At 38.2% G+C, this 16208-nt stretch overlaps 1 protein-coding gene across 1 annotated transcript in view; it reads right to left on the bottom strand.

Moving 5' to 3' along the window:
- Positions 1-16208, bottom strand: part of ITGB3BP (integrin subunit beta 3 binding protein) — an 89007-nt gene that overhangs the window by 50856 nt on the left and 21943 nt on the right. Inside the window, exon 3 of the mRNA XM_068964298.1 lies at positions 1699-1834. Coding sequence (XP_068820399.1) covers positions 1699-1834 — 136 coding nt within the window. The remainder of the gene's footprint in view (positions 1-1698; positions 1835-16208) is intronic.

Here is a 16208-nt window from a genome sequence, read left to right as displayed (position 1 = left end):
GTCATGATAAAGTTTTGCACTATATCCTAAGAGTGATGGGAAGAGTACCTAAAATGTCTTTGAAAATGTGCTTTAAGCAGAAGTGCTCATTTAAATTGTACCTTGTGTTTTGTACAATACTTAAAAAGTAACACTGTTAACAGAAGTTATAATTTCATTTAGAACTTAAGTTGTAAGACTCAAGCTTTTCTATTTCTAAAATACAATAAGATGACATATTAGGAAAATCAATATAATGACTACAAATGACATAATCTGCTATAAGATCCTAGACAGAATTCTATTTTGAGATTTGTGTGAGAACTATATATCAAAGAATACATAAAACACATATGTACAGTTTAATGAATAATTATAGAGTGAACCAGCATAGCCATCATATAGAAATAGAATATTACCAGCACCCTAGGAACTCTTGCTATATGACTTTTCAAAAAAGAGCTTACCAAGTACTATAACCGGTGATAATTATCCACTTAAATGTCAACTGAGATCATGTGACCAATCTTTTTATGGGCAAAAGAAATGTTCCCTTAAGTCCATATTTAATTTCAATATGGAAATTAAGCATGTATCCACTTAATATCTATTCACATTTCAGTATAGAGATGTTTCATATCTAAGGCACTAATTTTTAATTTTAAACAAAAGGTGTATCAAATGAATTAAAGAAAAAACAACCCAGAACTATAGAGCTTGAAGAAAACATATACATCTTCATGTATTTTTGAAGCAAACTTAACAGTGATAGCTTTAAGATTAAGAAGCACCTGATTAAAGTCATTCAAAAGTTAAGATCTCATTACAGGTTTCATTATAACAAATGAGGTAAAATGAGGAGACTTCTTTGTTTCTCTGTAGCTTCCAGTATATACTCAGCACTCGAATGTTTTACAATAAGTATGAATCAGCTAATCACAGTATATCTAAAATATATTCTTTTAAATTTAAGCCTAAAAAAAAAAAATTTAAGCCTACTTAGTATTTCATATTATAAAAACTTGACATGTCACTGATTCACGACTTTTATACAATATTAAAAATTAAGCCTATGAAATCAAGATTCCTACATCTTTTAAATGAATATTTTAGCAATAAACTACCAGAGGATAAGAAAGATGTGTGGTCAAAATTAAACTAACAACAATTTAAAATAAAGAATTTCATATTAAAGTTAGATTATTCTCTAACAGTAAGGATACAAACCTTTTGCAAATGCACTTAAAATAGTAACAGAAGAAAATGAAATACAATAAACAAGTTAAAGACACAGGAAATGTGGATAAAACTAAATGGACAACATGAATAAAAATAACATTTAGAAGTATTATTCTTAAAATGTAGTGCATTACCTGAATTATGCACCCTCTAATTTATGCACATGATGGATAGCTTGTTAACTTATTAAGGGGCTATACTATTATAATTGATAGTGGCTGAAGGCAGTCAGGCCATAATTTCTATTTAATGGATGGGAAAGTAAGGTAACAAAATCTACAGCACCATTTTAATGTAACTGCCTAGAGTTTACATTTATGTCCAAAGTATTACCTATATTCTAGTCTTTTCTATGTTGAATTCTTTAAAAAAGACAAAAATCAGCTGCTGCAGGATTCACGTATTAGTTAATAAAAATTCCAATTTAACCAATACCTAGAAAAAAATCTCACAATAAGCAGAAAAGAATGTTCAACTAACCATTTGACGGTCCATTTCTGTTTTCTTGTTCTTTTGAGCTTGCGGGAGAAGCAATTGGGCTCATTTGACAGGTTCCAGTTGTTGGAGAATAGGCTGCAGCACTTTTCTTCCTTGTGATTTTAGGAGAATCAAATGACTAGAAATAAATATTAATTTGGGACAAATATATTATGTTTAGTTACAGACCTTCGGAAATACATTTGAAAAACAAAAAATTCAAACAAATACTCTTTTTTTTGCTCTTTTTGATTTAAATATACACCATTACTATCTTCAAAGTGAACACTGGTATTTCAAGGTATGCACATTTTTCAGGTCTCCATACTAATTAGGGTATCTCAATCTAATGATTATGAAGTTTTAACACTGAAGGGTTGCTACCTTCTGAGATGGTATTTCCAAGCAAGTAGAGATGGCCAACTCTCCCAGTTACATCCTGACATTTGCTGTCAGCGTGAGCGCGGCGGTTGCAACGGCACACGAGCGCAGCCGAAGAGCTACCCCACGTCCAAGGTCAGGGGCAGCGGCCAAGAGGAGTTACCCCACGTCCAAGGTAAGAGAAACCCAAGTAAGATGGTAGACACTGAGAGAGGCCATCAGAGGGCAGACAGACTGAAACCACAATCACAGACAAGTAGCCAATCTAATCACATGGATCACAGCCTTGTCTAACTAACTCAGTGAAACTAAGCCATGCCATGTGGGGCCACCCAAGATGGGCGGGTCATGGTGGAGAGGTCTGACAGAATGTTGTCCACTGGAGAAGGGAATGGCAAACCACTTCAGTATTCTTGCCTTGAGAACCCCATGAACAGTATGAAAAGGCAAACTGACAGGATACTGAAAGAGGAACTCCCCAGGTCGGTAGGTGCCCAATGTGCTACTGGAGACCAGTGGGGAAATAACTCCAGAAAGAATGAAGGATGCAGCCAAAGCAAAAACAACACCCAGCAAAAACAACAGCTGTGGATGCAACTGGTGATAGAAGAAAGGCCTGATGCTGTAAAGAGCAATATTGCATCAGAACCTGGAATGTCAGGTCCATGAATCAAGGCAAATTGGAAGTGATCAAACAAAAGATGGCAAGAGTGAACATTGACATTCTAGGAATCAGCAAACTAAAATGGACTGGAATGGGTGAATTTAACTCAGATGGCCATTATATCTACTACTGTGGGCAGGAATCCCTTAGAAAAAATGGAGCAGCCATCACAGTCAACAAGAGTCCAAAATGCAGTACATGGATGCAGTCTCAAAAACAACACAATGATCTCTGTTCGTTTCCAAGGCAAACCATTCAATACCACGGTAATCCAAGTCTATGCTCTGACCAGTAATGCCGAAGAAGCTGAAGTTGAACGGTTCTATGAAGACCTACAAGACCTTACAGAACTAACACCCAAAAAAGATGTCCTTTTCATTATAGGGGACTGGAATGCAAAAGTAGGAAGTCAAGAAACACCTGGAGTAACAGGCAAATTTAGCCTTGGAGTACAGAATGAAGCAGGGCAAAGGCTAACAGAGATCTGCCAAGAGAACGCACTGGTCATAGCAAACATCCTCTTTCAACAGCACAAGAGACAACTCTACACATGGACATCACCAGATGGTCAACACCGAAATCAGATTGATTATATACTTTACAGCCAAAGATGGAGAAGCTGTATATAGTCAGTAAAAACAAGACCAGGAGCTGACTGTGGCTCAGATCATGAACTCCTTATTACCAAATTCAGACTTAAATTGAAGAAAGTGGGGAAAACCACTAGACCATTCAGGTATGACCTAAATCAAATCCCTGATGACTATGCAGTAGAAGTGAGAAATAGATTTAAGGGCCTAGACCTGATAGACAGAGTGCCTGATGAACTATAGACAGAGGATCGTGACATTGTTCAGCAGACAGGGATCAAGACCATCCCCAAGAAAAGGAAATGCAAAAAAGCAAAATCGCTGTCTGAGGAGGCCTTACAAACAGCTGTGAAAAGAAGCGAAGCGAAAAGCAAAGGAGAAAAGGAAAGATATAAGCATCTGAATACAGAGTTCCAAAGAACAGCAAGGAGAGATAAGAAAGCCTTCCTCAGTGATCAATGCAAAGAAATAGAGGAAAACAACAGAATGGGAAAGACTAGAGACATCTTCAAGAAAATGAGAGATACCAAGGGAACATTTCACACAAACATGGGCACAATAAAGGACAGAAATGGTATGGACCTAACAGAAGCAGAAGATACGAAGAAGAGGTGGCAAGAATACAGAGAAGAACTGTACAAAAAAGATCTTCAAGATCCAGATAATCCCGATGGCGTGTTCACTCACACACACTTAGAGCTGGACATCCTGGAATGTGAAGTCAAGTGGGCCTTAGGAAGGCCATGAACAAAGCTAGTGGAGGTGATGGAATTCAAGTTGAGCTATTTCAAATTCTAAAAGATGATGCTGTGAAAGTGCTGCACTCAATGTCAGCAAATGTGGAAAACTGAGCAGTGGCCACAGGACTGGAAAAGGTCAGTTTTCATTCTAATCTCGAAGAAAAGTAATGCCGAAGAATGTTTAAACTACCATAAAATTGCACTCATCTCACTCGCTAGTAAAGTAATGGTCAAAATTCTCCAAGCCAGGCTTCAGCAATATGTCAACCATGAACATCCAGATGTTCAAGCTGGTTTGAGAAAAGGCACAGGAACCAGACATCAAATTGCCAACATCCGCTGGATCATCAAAAAAGCAAGAGAGTTCCAGAAAAACATCTATTTCTGCTTTATTGACTATGCCAAAGCTTTTGACTGTGTGAATCACAATATACTGTGGAAGACTCTGAAAGAGATGGGACTATCAGACCACCTGAACTACCTCTTGAGAAACCTGTATACAGGTCAGGAAGCAACAGCTAGAACTGGCCATGGAACAACAGGCTGGTTCCAAATAGGAAAAGGAGTACAGCAAGGCTGTATATTGTCACCCTGCTTATTTAACTTCTATGCAGAGTACATCATGAGAAATGCTGGGCTGGAAGAAGCACAAGCTGGAATCAAGGCTGCTGGGAGAAATATCAATAACCTCAGATATACAGATGACACCACCCTTATAAAGTGAAGAAGAACAAAAGAAACTCTTGATGAAAGTGAAAGAGGAGAGTGAAAAAGTTGGCTTAAAGCCCAACATTCAGAAAACTAAGATAATGGCTCTGGTCCCATCACTTTTTGGCAAATAAATGGGGAAACAGTGGAAACAGTGTCAGACTTTATTTTTCTGGGCTCCAAAATCACTGCAGATGGTGAAAGCAGCCCTGAAATTAAAAGACGCTTGGTCCTTGGAAGGAAAGTTATGATCACCCTACACAGCATATTAAAAAGCAGAGACATTACTTTGCCGACAAAGGTCTGTCTAGTCAAGGCAATGGTTTCTCCAATGGTCATGTATGGATATGAGAGCTGGACTGTGAAGAAAGCTGAGCACCGAAGAATTGATGCTTTTGAGCTGTGGTGTTGGAGAAGACTCTTGAGAGTCCCTTGGACTGCAAGGAGATCCAACCAGTCCATCCTAAAGGAGGTTAGTCCTAAGTGTTCATTGGAGGGACTAATGTTGAAGCTGAAACTCCGATACTTTGGCCACCTAATGCGGAGAGCTGACTCATCTGACAAGAGCCTGATGCCGGGAAAGACTGAATGCAGGAGGAGAAGGGGACGACAGAGGATGAGATGGTTGGATGGCATCACCGACACAATGGATATGGGTTTGGCTGGGGTCTGGGACTTGGTGACGGACAGGGAGGCCTGGCGTGCTGCGGTTTATGGCGTCGCAGAGTCGGACACAACTGAGCGACTGAACTGAGCAGAACTTGAAGGATAATTACAGGGCTAGGCAAGAGAAACGTTCAGCAGTTTTCTTAGTAAGACCCACAGGAAAATCCTTGGAAGAATTAGTGCTATCCTTCAACTTCACAAAGTTGCTCTGACACACGTCCTAATGATAACCAAAATAATGTTCAGACAATTGAGTATAGCATATAAGGCCTTTGAGAATTTGACCTATTCTAAATAAATCCTCTCTGCAGCTTCCTGCTCTGTGTTTACATAGACCTTGTGTATACGTCTTACTGGAGTTAGTGAATTCTAATAATTCTTTACACTTCTGTATACTCCACTAGGATTTATGTTTCTGAAAATAAATTTTTTTCATCTTTGTTGTCTAGAACTAAAAAATGTACGATGAATGGATGATTCAAAAGGAACAGACCAATAAACTTAGCCACATCATTCCACTCAAAATATATTCATGTGTTCATTCATCCATTATTAAATGACACCTATAGTCCCAGACTGCAAAGAGGTGTGACCCAAATAAAAGAAGAATTAGTGTCGATACAGACATGCAAGAAAGAAGATGGAGAAAGTTCAGGGCAACGAGTTACATCCACTTGCCACAGTTCATTAGGTTGCAAACCGCGAGGATTAATACCTTGTGCGATAGGTCGAAGATGTAGGGGTCTACAAGTAGAGCAATTACTAATAATTTCTGTAGCCTGGGGGTATGGGATTTTCCACTGGAGAAGGCAATGCCACCCCACTCCAATACTCTGGCCTGGAAAATCCCATGGACGGAGGAGCCTGGTAGGCTGCAGTCCATGGGGTAGCGAAGAGTCGGACACGACTGAGTGACTTCACTTTCATGCATTGGAGAAGGAAATGGCAACCCACACCAGTGTTCTTGCCTGGAGAATCCCAGGGATGGGGGAGCCTGGTGGGCTGCCGTCTATGGGGTCACAGAGTCAGACACGACTGAAGCAACTTAGCAGCTTAGCAGCAGCATAGTCCCAGTCACTTAAGCTATTCACATTTCAGTGCAGTTCAGTTTAGTCACTCAGTTGTATCCAACTCTTCGAAACCCCATGGACTGCAGCACACCAGGCTTTCCTGTCCATCACTAACTCCTGGAGCTTATTCAAACCATGTCCATCGAGTTAGTGATGCTATCCAACCATCTCATCCTGTGTCATCTCCTTCTCCTCCTGCCTTCAATCTTTCCCAACATCAGGGTCTTTTCTAAAGAGTCAGTTCTTTGCATCAGGTGGCCAAAGTATTGGAGTTTCAGCTTCAGCATCAGTCTTTCCAATGAATATTCAGGACTGATTTCCTTTAGGATGGACTGGTTGGATCTCCTTGCAGTCCACGGGACTCTCAAGAGTCTTCTCCAACACCACAGTTCAAAAGCATCAATTCTTTGGCACTTAGCTTTCTTTATGGTCCAAACTCTCAAATCCATACATGACTACTGGAAAAACCATAGCTTTGACCAGACAGATCTTTGTTGGCAAAGTAATGTCTCTGCTTTTTAATATGCTGTGTAGGGTGATCATAGCTTTCCTTCCAAGGAGCAAGCATCTTTTTATTTCATGGCCGCAGTCATCATCTGCAGTCATTTCGGAGCTCCCAAAATAAAGTCTCCCACTGTTTTGTTTCCCCAACTATTTGCCATGAAGTGACTGGACCAGATGCCATGATCTTAGTTTTCTGAATGTTGAGTTTTAAGCCATCTTTTTCATTTGGGCCTCAGCTAATCTTTCACTGTTTGGTCCTTCACTCATAGTCCACTTTCTCTAAATACTCATCATCACACTATTAATTGTTTCCTGTTCTGAATTCCCTTTAAACTTGTTTTCTATAATACTTACTTACCACCCAGCATCTGGCTAGCTAATGTACATACAGGAATGAAACAAATTGTTCCGGCCTCATAAACAGCAGAGACAGTTTTAAAGGTAGTACGTGTGCTACAGAAATTTGAAGAGGGAAAATCAAAATAGTCTGCAGTAATCTCACATGATTCCTGTGAGAAGGAAGCATGAGGTTTAGATGAGTGAAAACGAAAGGTATGAAAAACCTGAAATGTAGAGATGAAATAGACAGCGAAGGGTGGATTTGGGGGATAAAGGAAATGTCTAAAGGGTTATGATATGTTGCAAACATTGCAGAATTACACTTTAGCTTGGTTGCTGACTTGAAATAGTTATACAATTCTCTACTGTCAACTATTCTTTAAGACACCATGGCAAAAATAGTAGCTATGTTACCTTTTCCAATAATTTTGGTATTAGTTCCAGAATCTATAGCATCAATTATTTTTTTACAGTTAAGATTTTAAAGGATAGATACTTCTTTGTATTGGGGGAACAAAAGGCATTCTCTTCTTTATTTTCTATATCTACTGTAGCCACAAATGTAACCAATATCTTAAAAAAAAAATCAAACTATAATATCAAGTTATAGCTCTAAAGCAATCTTTTTTCATAAGGTGAAAGGGTTTTAAGTCTCTTTATCAGGTGGCTATTATTACCTCTCTACCTTGAGTTTTCACCTGTTTATATGTATTCAGTCATAAACTATGACATTTATCCAATCCAACCCCACTTTTCTAAGAATTTATTGCCCAGAACTATTTCACAGTGTTTATGTACAAGAAATGAAAGTCACTACGCTAATGTACATTGATGTCAATCTGTTTTCCTGTTTTCACCAAAAATTATTTTTCCAATTGCCAAATATCTAAGCATTGCAACTGTAGATCATATATTTCTCCTTGAAAACAATATTCTAGCTTTCGCAAAATCAATCTTCGTTGTGTGTACATGTGCATGCACATGTGTGTGTATATATAAAATTTTTGTCCTCACCTTAAAAATACTAAGGCTTCTCCTTTGCTAGCTTTTTTTTTTTTTGTGATCTGTGTTGATTACGAGGGAAAATGTCTGTCCACAATTGTAATGTGTGTCTGTGTGCTTAGTCACGTCCAACTCTTTGCGGCCCGTTGGGCTGTAGCCCACCAGAGTTCTCCCCATGGATTCCAGGCAAGAATACTGGAGCAGGTTGCTGTTTTCTAATTCAGATATTCCCAACCCAGGGACTGAACCTGAGTCTTTTGTACTTCCTGCATTGGCAGGAAGGTTCTTTACCACAAGTGCTATCTGGGAAGCCCATATAATGGTCATATACTGGAAAAAAGAAAATCTACCTTTCTCTACTATCCCACTAAATATTCTGCATATTTATATGTATCTGTCTACTTACAGACAAAAATGTATAAACTTTTTATAATTTTATTTCTTTATTTCTATTTATTGGCTGTGCTGGGTCTTTGTTGCTGAGCGGACTTTCCTCTAGTTGTAGCAAGTGGGGGCTACTCTTCATTGCAGTGTGAGGCCTTCTCATTGCAGTGGCTTCTCTTGCTGTGGAGAACCAGCTCTAGGCACACAGGCTTCAGCAGTTGTGGTTCCCAGGCTCTAGTGCACAGGCTCAAGAGTTGTGATACATGGGTTTACTTGCTCCACAGCATGTGGGATCTAGACCAGGGGTCAAGCCTGTGTCTCCTGCACTGGCAAGGATTCTTTACCACTGAGCAAGTGGATTCTTTACCCAGAATCACACTTCTTTAAGTTCTATTCTCTCGAAGTTTAACCTAATTTTTAAACTCTGAAGATGATCCTAGAATTCATTTAAGAATTTCCATTTTGCCAAACCCCAAACATTGAAGGACTTGGCCTACTTAGTTCAAATGTCACTGTACTTTTTTGTAAGGAGGTCAAACCTTGTATATTAGCAAAACTAAAATCTGAGCATTGATTTTTCTGCCCAGAACAAGAGAAATGAATGTTCTCTCCATAATTTCAAATATATGTGACATCCTTTCTTAAGTTCTTTCACAAATTGTAGCCTGCTTCGTCACCTTGTTTAAAACATATTCTACCAAAGAGTTATTGATTTTTACCTATTATAAACAGTCTAAAAAGTACCAACCTAGGGTTCTTTCAGGATGAAATATGGAATATAATGGGTCTGCTACTATTATTATGAAATATTAGCCTATGCTATCACTGAAATGTTTAACATACAGGTACTATAGGTATTTGGACAACCAGAAGCAAAAGAAAAACTAGCGCAGCTAATGGAGACAATTCTTTACAACCTTATACTGGCTAACCCAGTTATTGGAATGATGCACCTAAGATACTATGCATCACTAGTACTTATGGAATTAATTAGAAAATTTAAAATACCAGCTGTCTCAGGGATTTTTCACAATTTAGGCCTAAGGTTCCTAAAAGAGTCCTAAATATCAACTATTTTCAGTTAGAGGCTATTATGAATTAAGATGCTAAGAACATTCTTGTATGTCTTTTTGTGGCTATATGATTTTATTTACCGGGAAAGTCCAGGAGTAAAATTGCTAGGCTATAGGATGGCTATCGATTTATTTTGTATACATAAAACAAAGGCTGAATAGTTCTCCAAAGTGTTTCAGTTCAGTTCAGTCGCTCAATTGTGTCCGACTCTTTTTGACACCATGGACTGCAGCTTGCCAGGCTTCCCTGTCCATCAACAACTCCCAGAGCTGGCTCACACTCATGTCCATCTAGTTGGTGATGCCATCTAACCATCTCATCCTCTCTCATTCCCCTTCTCCCGCCTTCAATCTTTCCCAGCATCAGGGTCTTTTCCAATGAGTCAGTTCTTTGCTTCAGGCGGCCAAAGTATTGGAGTTTCAGCTTTAGCATTACTCCTTCCAATGAATATTCAGGACTGATTTCCTTTAGGATGGACTGGCTGGATCTCTTTGCAGTCCAAGGGACTCTCAAGAGTCTTCTCCAACACCACAGTTCAAAAGCATCAATTCTTCGGTGTTCAGCTTTCTTTATAGTCTAACTCTCACATACATGACTACTGGGAAAACCATAGCTTTGACTTGACGGACCTTTGTTAGCAAAGCAATGGCTCTGCTTTCTAATATGCTGTCTAGGTTTGTCATGGCTTTTCTTCCAAGGAGCAAGCGTCTTTTAATTTCATGGCTGTAGTCACCAACTGCAGTGATTTTGGAGCCCAAGAAAATAAAGTCTCTCACTGTTTCCATTGTTTCCCCATCTATTTGCCATGAAGTGATGGGACCGGATGCCACGATCTTAGTTTTCGGAATGTTGAATTTTAAGCCAGCCTTTTCATTCTCCTCTTTCATCAAGAAACTCTTTAGTTCCTCTTTGCTTTCTGCCGTAAGGGTGGTGTCATCTGCATATATGAGGTTATTGATATTTCTCCTGGCAATCTTGATTCCAGCTTGTGCTTCATCCAGCCCTGCGTTTCGCATGATGTGCTCTGCATATAAGTTAAATAAGCAGGGTGACAATATACAGCCTTGAGGTACTCCTTTTCCACAGTGTTTATATCATTTTAAATTGCTATCTATAAATGAGGGCTCTAAATGCTGAACATCCTCACCAATCCTTAGATTGTTTTAGGCGTTCCTGTGTTGGTTTTTAAAGTCATTCTGTTTTGATATTGTTATTTAGCTATTCTTTTCATACTGTTCATGAGGTTCTCATGGCAAAAATACTGAAGTGGTCTGACACTCCAAAAGCTGGCTTAAAATTCAACATTCAAAAAACTAAGATCATGGCATCTGGTCCCATCACTTTATGACAAACAGATGAGGAAACAATGGAAACAGGGACTATTTTCTTGGGCTCCAAAGTCACTGCAGATGGTGACTGCAGCTATGAAATTAAAAGACATTTGCTTCTTGAAGAAAAGCTATGACAACCTAGACAGCATATTAGAAGACAGAGCCATTACTTTGCCAACAAAGTTCCATCTAGACATAGCCATTGGTTTTTCCATGTATGGATGTGAGAGTTGGACCATATAGACAGCTGAGCACCGAAGAATTGATGCTTTTGAAATGTGGTGTTGGAGAAAACTCTCAAGAGTCCCTTGGACTGAAAGGAGATGAAATCAGTCTATCCTAAAGGAAATCAGTCCTGAATATTCATTGGAAAAACTGATGCTGAAGCCGAAACTCCAATACTTTGGCCACCTGATGTGAAAAAGTGACTCAGCTGAAAAGACCCTGATATTGGGAAAGATTGAAGGCAAGAGGAGAAGCGGACAACAGAGGGTGAGATAGTTGGATAGCATCACCAACTCAATGGACATGAGCGTGAGCAAGCTCTGGGAGTTGTTGATGGACAGAGAAGCCTGGCATGCTCCTGTCTGGCATTGCAAAGAGTCATGCATGACTGAGAGACTGAACTGAACTTGGCTATTCTAGTGAGTGGGAATGGTATCACTTTGTGGTTTTAAATTGTACTTTCAATGACGAATAACACTGAATATTTTTTCATTTGCTAATTTTCCATCCATTTAAATATCTGTCTGAGATTTGTAAAGCTTGCCAGCTAATGATTTGGTGACTGTTATGTGACAGACTATGTAAATGTATTGATCTTTCCAAATGTGCTTTTGGGTTTTAATTGTATGTAACTTTTTTTTTTTACAACTTTCTTTTGTATCAAAAGAAAAAATATGAAGTATCTTTCAGAGGATTGTTCAGCAGCCAAAGGGATCTGAAACATCATCTTAAGGCTGCTCTTCTTAAAGTGGGAAATTCTGTTATTAGTGACAACATGAATGAACCTGGAGAACATTATGCTAAGTGAAATGCAATGAGAGAGAAAGACAAACCACTTCACAGTCTCATTTATATGTGAAGAAAATAAAACAGTCTAATTCACAGAAACAGACAGTAGGAAAGCGGTTTTTAGTCACTGGGAGATGGAGAAACAGAGGGTACAAACTTTCATTGTAAGATAAGTAAGGTCTGAGGATCTAATGGACAGCATGGTGACTATAACTAATAACACTATTATATTGTAACTAAAATCTGCTAGAAGGGTAGAACTTAAATGTTCTTACCAAAAAAGAAAAAGTTGAAGTTATAGATGGATTAATAGATGGAAACAATCCTTTCACAATGTGTGTGTGTATAAAAAGACACACATACACATATGTATACACAATGAATATACATGTTCACAATCTAGAAATCAAATCATCACATCGTACACTTTAAATATCTTCTATTTTGATCAATTATATCTCACTAAAGTTGAAGAAATGGAGAAGGAAATGGCAACTCACTCCAGTGTATTTCCTTGGGAAATTTCATGATCAGAGGAGTCTGATGGGCTATAGTCCAAGGGGTCACAAAGAGTCAGACATAACTTAGCAACTAAACAATAACAACAAAGAGGAAAAAAGTGAAAGCCTTGGGTCATACTTTTTTCTCCTTTCTCTATTTCCTGTTTTAAACCAGATTTTTCCTAAAAGCTTGACTCCTACCTTACACAGACATACTCATGTGATTCTTGAGTATCTGCAAAACTTTTGAATGATTTGTGTAAAATAACCTGAAGATGTTAAGAATGTCATTCCTTGTGCCAAACCTTTTGAGTCAAGACTACTCCTTGATATGATTCATGCCAAAACTTACACTGGTATATGAATGAACCAAATCTACTTAATTTCCTATTAAGAGAGGAGAAATGGGAGGTTTTCATATAGAAAGAAGGGGTGGGAAACCAAGAGAGGAAGACGAATGTATATTTAAGTCACTCAGGAGCTTTTCAGTTCAGTTCAGTCGCTCAGTTGTGTCCGACTCTTTGCGACCCTATGAGTCGCAGTATGCCAGGCCTCCCTGTCCATCACCAACTCCCGGAGTTCACTCAGATTCACATCCATCGAGTCAGTAATGCCATCCAGCCATCTCATCCTCGGTCATCCCCTTCTCCTCCTGCCCCCAATCCCTCCCAGCATCAGAGTCTTTTCCAATGAGTCAACTCTTCGCATGAGGTGGCCAAAGTACTGGAGTTTCAGCTTTAGCATCATTCCTTCCAAAGAAATCCCAGGGCTGATCTCCTTCAGAATGGACTGGTTGGATCTCCTTGCAGTCCAAGGGACTCTCAAGAGTCTTCTCCAACACCACTGTTCAAAAGCATCAATTCTTCGGCACTCAGCCTTCTTCACAGTCCAACTCTTACATCCATACATGACCACAGGAAAAACCATAGCCTTAACTAGACGGACCTTATTCGGCAAAGTAATGTCTCTGCTTTTGAATATACTATCTAGGTTGGTCATAACTTTTCTTCCAAGAAGTAAGAGTCTTTTAATTTCATGGCTGCAGTCACCATCAGCAGTGATTTTGGAGCCCAAAAACATAAAGTCTGACACTGTTTCCCCATCTATTTACCATGAAGTGATGGGACCAAATGCCATGATCTTCGTTTTCTGAATGTTGAGCTTGAAGCCAACTTTTTCACTCTCCTCTTTCACTTTCATCAAGAGGCTTTTTAGCTCCTCTTCACTTTCTGCCATAAGGGTAGTGTCATCTGCATATCTGAGGTTATTGATATTTCTCCCAGCAATCTTGATTCCAGCTTGTGTTTTTTCCAGTCCAGCGTTTCTCATGATGTACTCTGCATATAAGTTAAATAAGCAGGGTGACAATATACAGCCTTGACGTACTCCTTTTCCTATATGGAACCAGTCTGTTATTCCATGTCCAGTTCTAACTGTTGCTTCCTGACCTGCTTTTAGGCAGATACAAAAAACTTAAGTTGAAATTTATGTTTAATAAGAAATGGACAAATTAACAACTCCATGTTTTACTACTAGACACCAAAGCTTTGTGCCAGTTCTTGAATTTATAGGGAAGGAAGGATAGCCTGATCCTCTTTGTTCTTCCCCTGATTCCTTCTTCTCACTCCTGAACTAGAGAAAACTGAGCTCCCTTGACCTTTGGTGACTCTCTCAGCAGTGTGTGTTCCTGGCTGTACTGGATACTTTCTTCCTTTCTGCAGTACTGCACTATATGTTTCTGCTATATGCTGATCCTTTTTCCCTTTCCTCTTCTCGCCAAGAAAACTCAATGAATAAAGACTTACTGATACTGAAACAAAAGAAGACAAAAAAAATTATAAACACATACACATATCTAACAAGAGACCCCCAAAATACAAGGAGCAAAAGCTGACAGAACTGAAGGAAGAAAAAGAAAAATAATAGCTGGAAACTTCAATGTCCCGTTTTCAATAATAGATAGACCAACTAGACAAAAATCAGCAAGGAAACAGAAGACGAACAATACTATATACCAATTAGACCTAACACATATCTATTGAGCCCTCCATCCAACAACAGCAGAAAATACATTCTTCTCAAGTGCCCATGTAATATTAGCCAGGAGAGAAGATATGTTAAGCAGCAAAAAAAAAAAACAAACCACTCAGTAAATGTGAAAAAAAGTAGAATCACATAAAGAACAGTTTCTAATCACAATGGAATAAAATTACAAATTAAAAATATAAAGACATTTGGAAAACAAATTTATAGAAATTAAATAACATATTCCTAGACAACCAATCAAAAAGGAAATTAGGAAACACATTGAGGAAAATGAAAATGAACCGTAACATATATAAAAACTTATGGGATGGAAAGTAGTACTCTGAGAAAAATTTAAACACATTAAAAAAAAAAAGAAAGCTCTCAAATCAATAACCTAAGCTTCCAACTTAAGAAATTAAAAAAGGAATAAACTAAAGCCAAAGACACTAGAAGAAAAAAAAATATTAATATTAAGGTGAAAGCAAATGAAATGGAAAAGAAGAAAAAAGAGATCAATAAATTCAAAAGTTGGTTCTTTGGGAAAAAAAAAAAAAACAACCAACAAACCTTTATCTAGACTGACCAAGAAAGAAATAAGATTTAAATTACTAAAATCAGGAATGAGGGGGCAGATATTACAACCAACCTTGGAGAAATAAAAGGGATTATAAGGGGATACTATGAACAGTTGTATGCCAACAGATTAGCTAATCTAGATGAAGTGGACAAATTCCCCAAAATACACAGCCCACCAGGACTGAATCATGGAGAAATGGAAAACTGGAACACATTAAAAGCAAGTAAAGAGATTAGATTAATTCAGAAAACTTGTGAAAAAGAAAACTGTAACGCCAGAGAGCTTCACTGGTGAATTCTACCAGCATTTAAAGAAGTGACAACAATTCTTCTCAAATACTATAAAAAAGCAGAGAACACTTTCTAACTCATTCTATGAGACCAACATTACTCTGATAGCAAAACCAGATAAATACCTTAAAAAAAAAACTACAGCCCAATCTCTGCAACAAAGAGAACAAAGTTGGAAGACTCATATTTCCTATTTTCAAATTTATAGCAATTAAAAAACTTTTTTATTTTGAAACACAGCATGGTGGTGGCATAAGATCAGATCTGTAGACAAATGGAATAGATTTGAGAGTTCAAAAATAAATTCATATATTTATAGTCAACTAATCTTCAATAAGAGTTCTAAGGCCATTCAATGGGGGAAATAATAGCTTTTTAACAAACACTGCTAGGACAAATGAACTACATGCCCCTAACATCACACCATGTCAAAAATGAACTCTATTATCTATTAGATTTTTAACATATGTGCTAAACACTATAAAACTCCTGGGAAGAAACATAGTAGAAGTCTGCATTACCATAGATCACACAAGCCATCAAAAAAAAAAAAATAAGTTGGACTTCATCAAAATTTTAAACTTTTGTGTATCAAAGGAGTCTACCAAGAAAGACAATCCACAGAACTGATGAAAGTACGTGTAAATCATA

The sequence above is a fragment of the Capricornis sumatraensis genome, chromosome 2 (genome assembly GCF_032405125.1).
Source record: "Capricornis sumatraensis isolate serow.1 chromosome 2, serow.2, whole genome shotgun sequence".
NCBI classification, from domain to species: domain Eukaryota; kingdom Metazoa; phylum Chordata; class Mammalia; order Artiodactyla; family Bovidae; genus Capricornis; species Capricornis sumatraensis.
The sequence above is the reverse complement of the archived record's forward strand: the minus strand, read 5'-3'. Positions and strand labels throughout refer to the sequence as shown.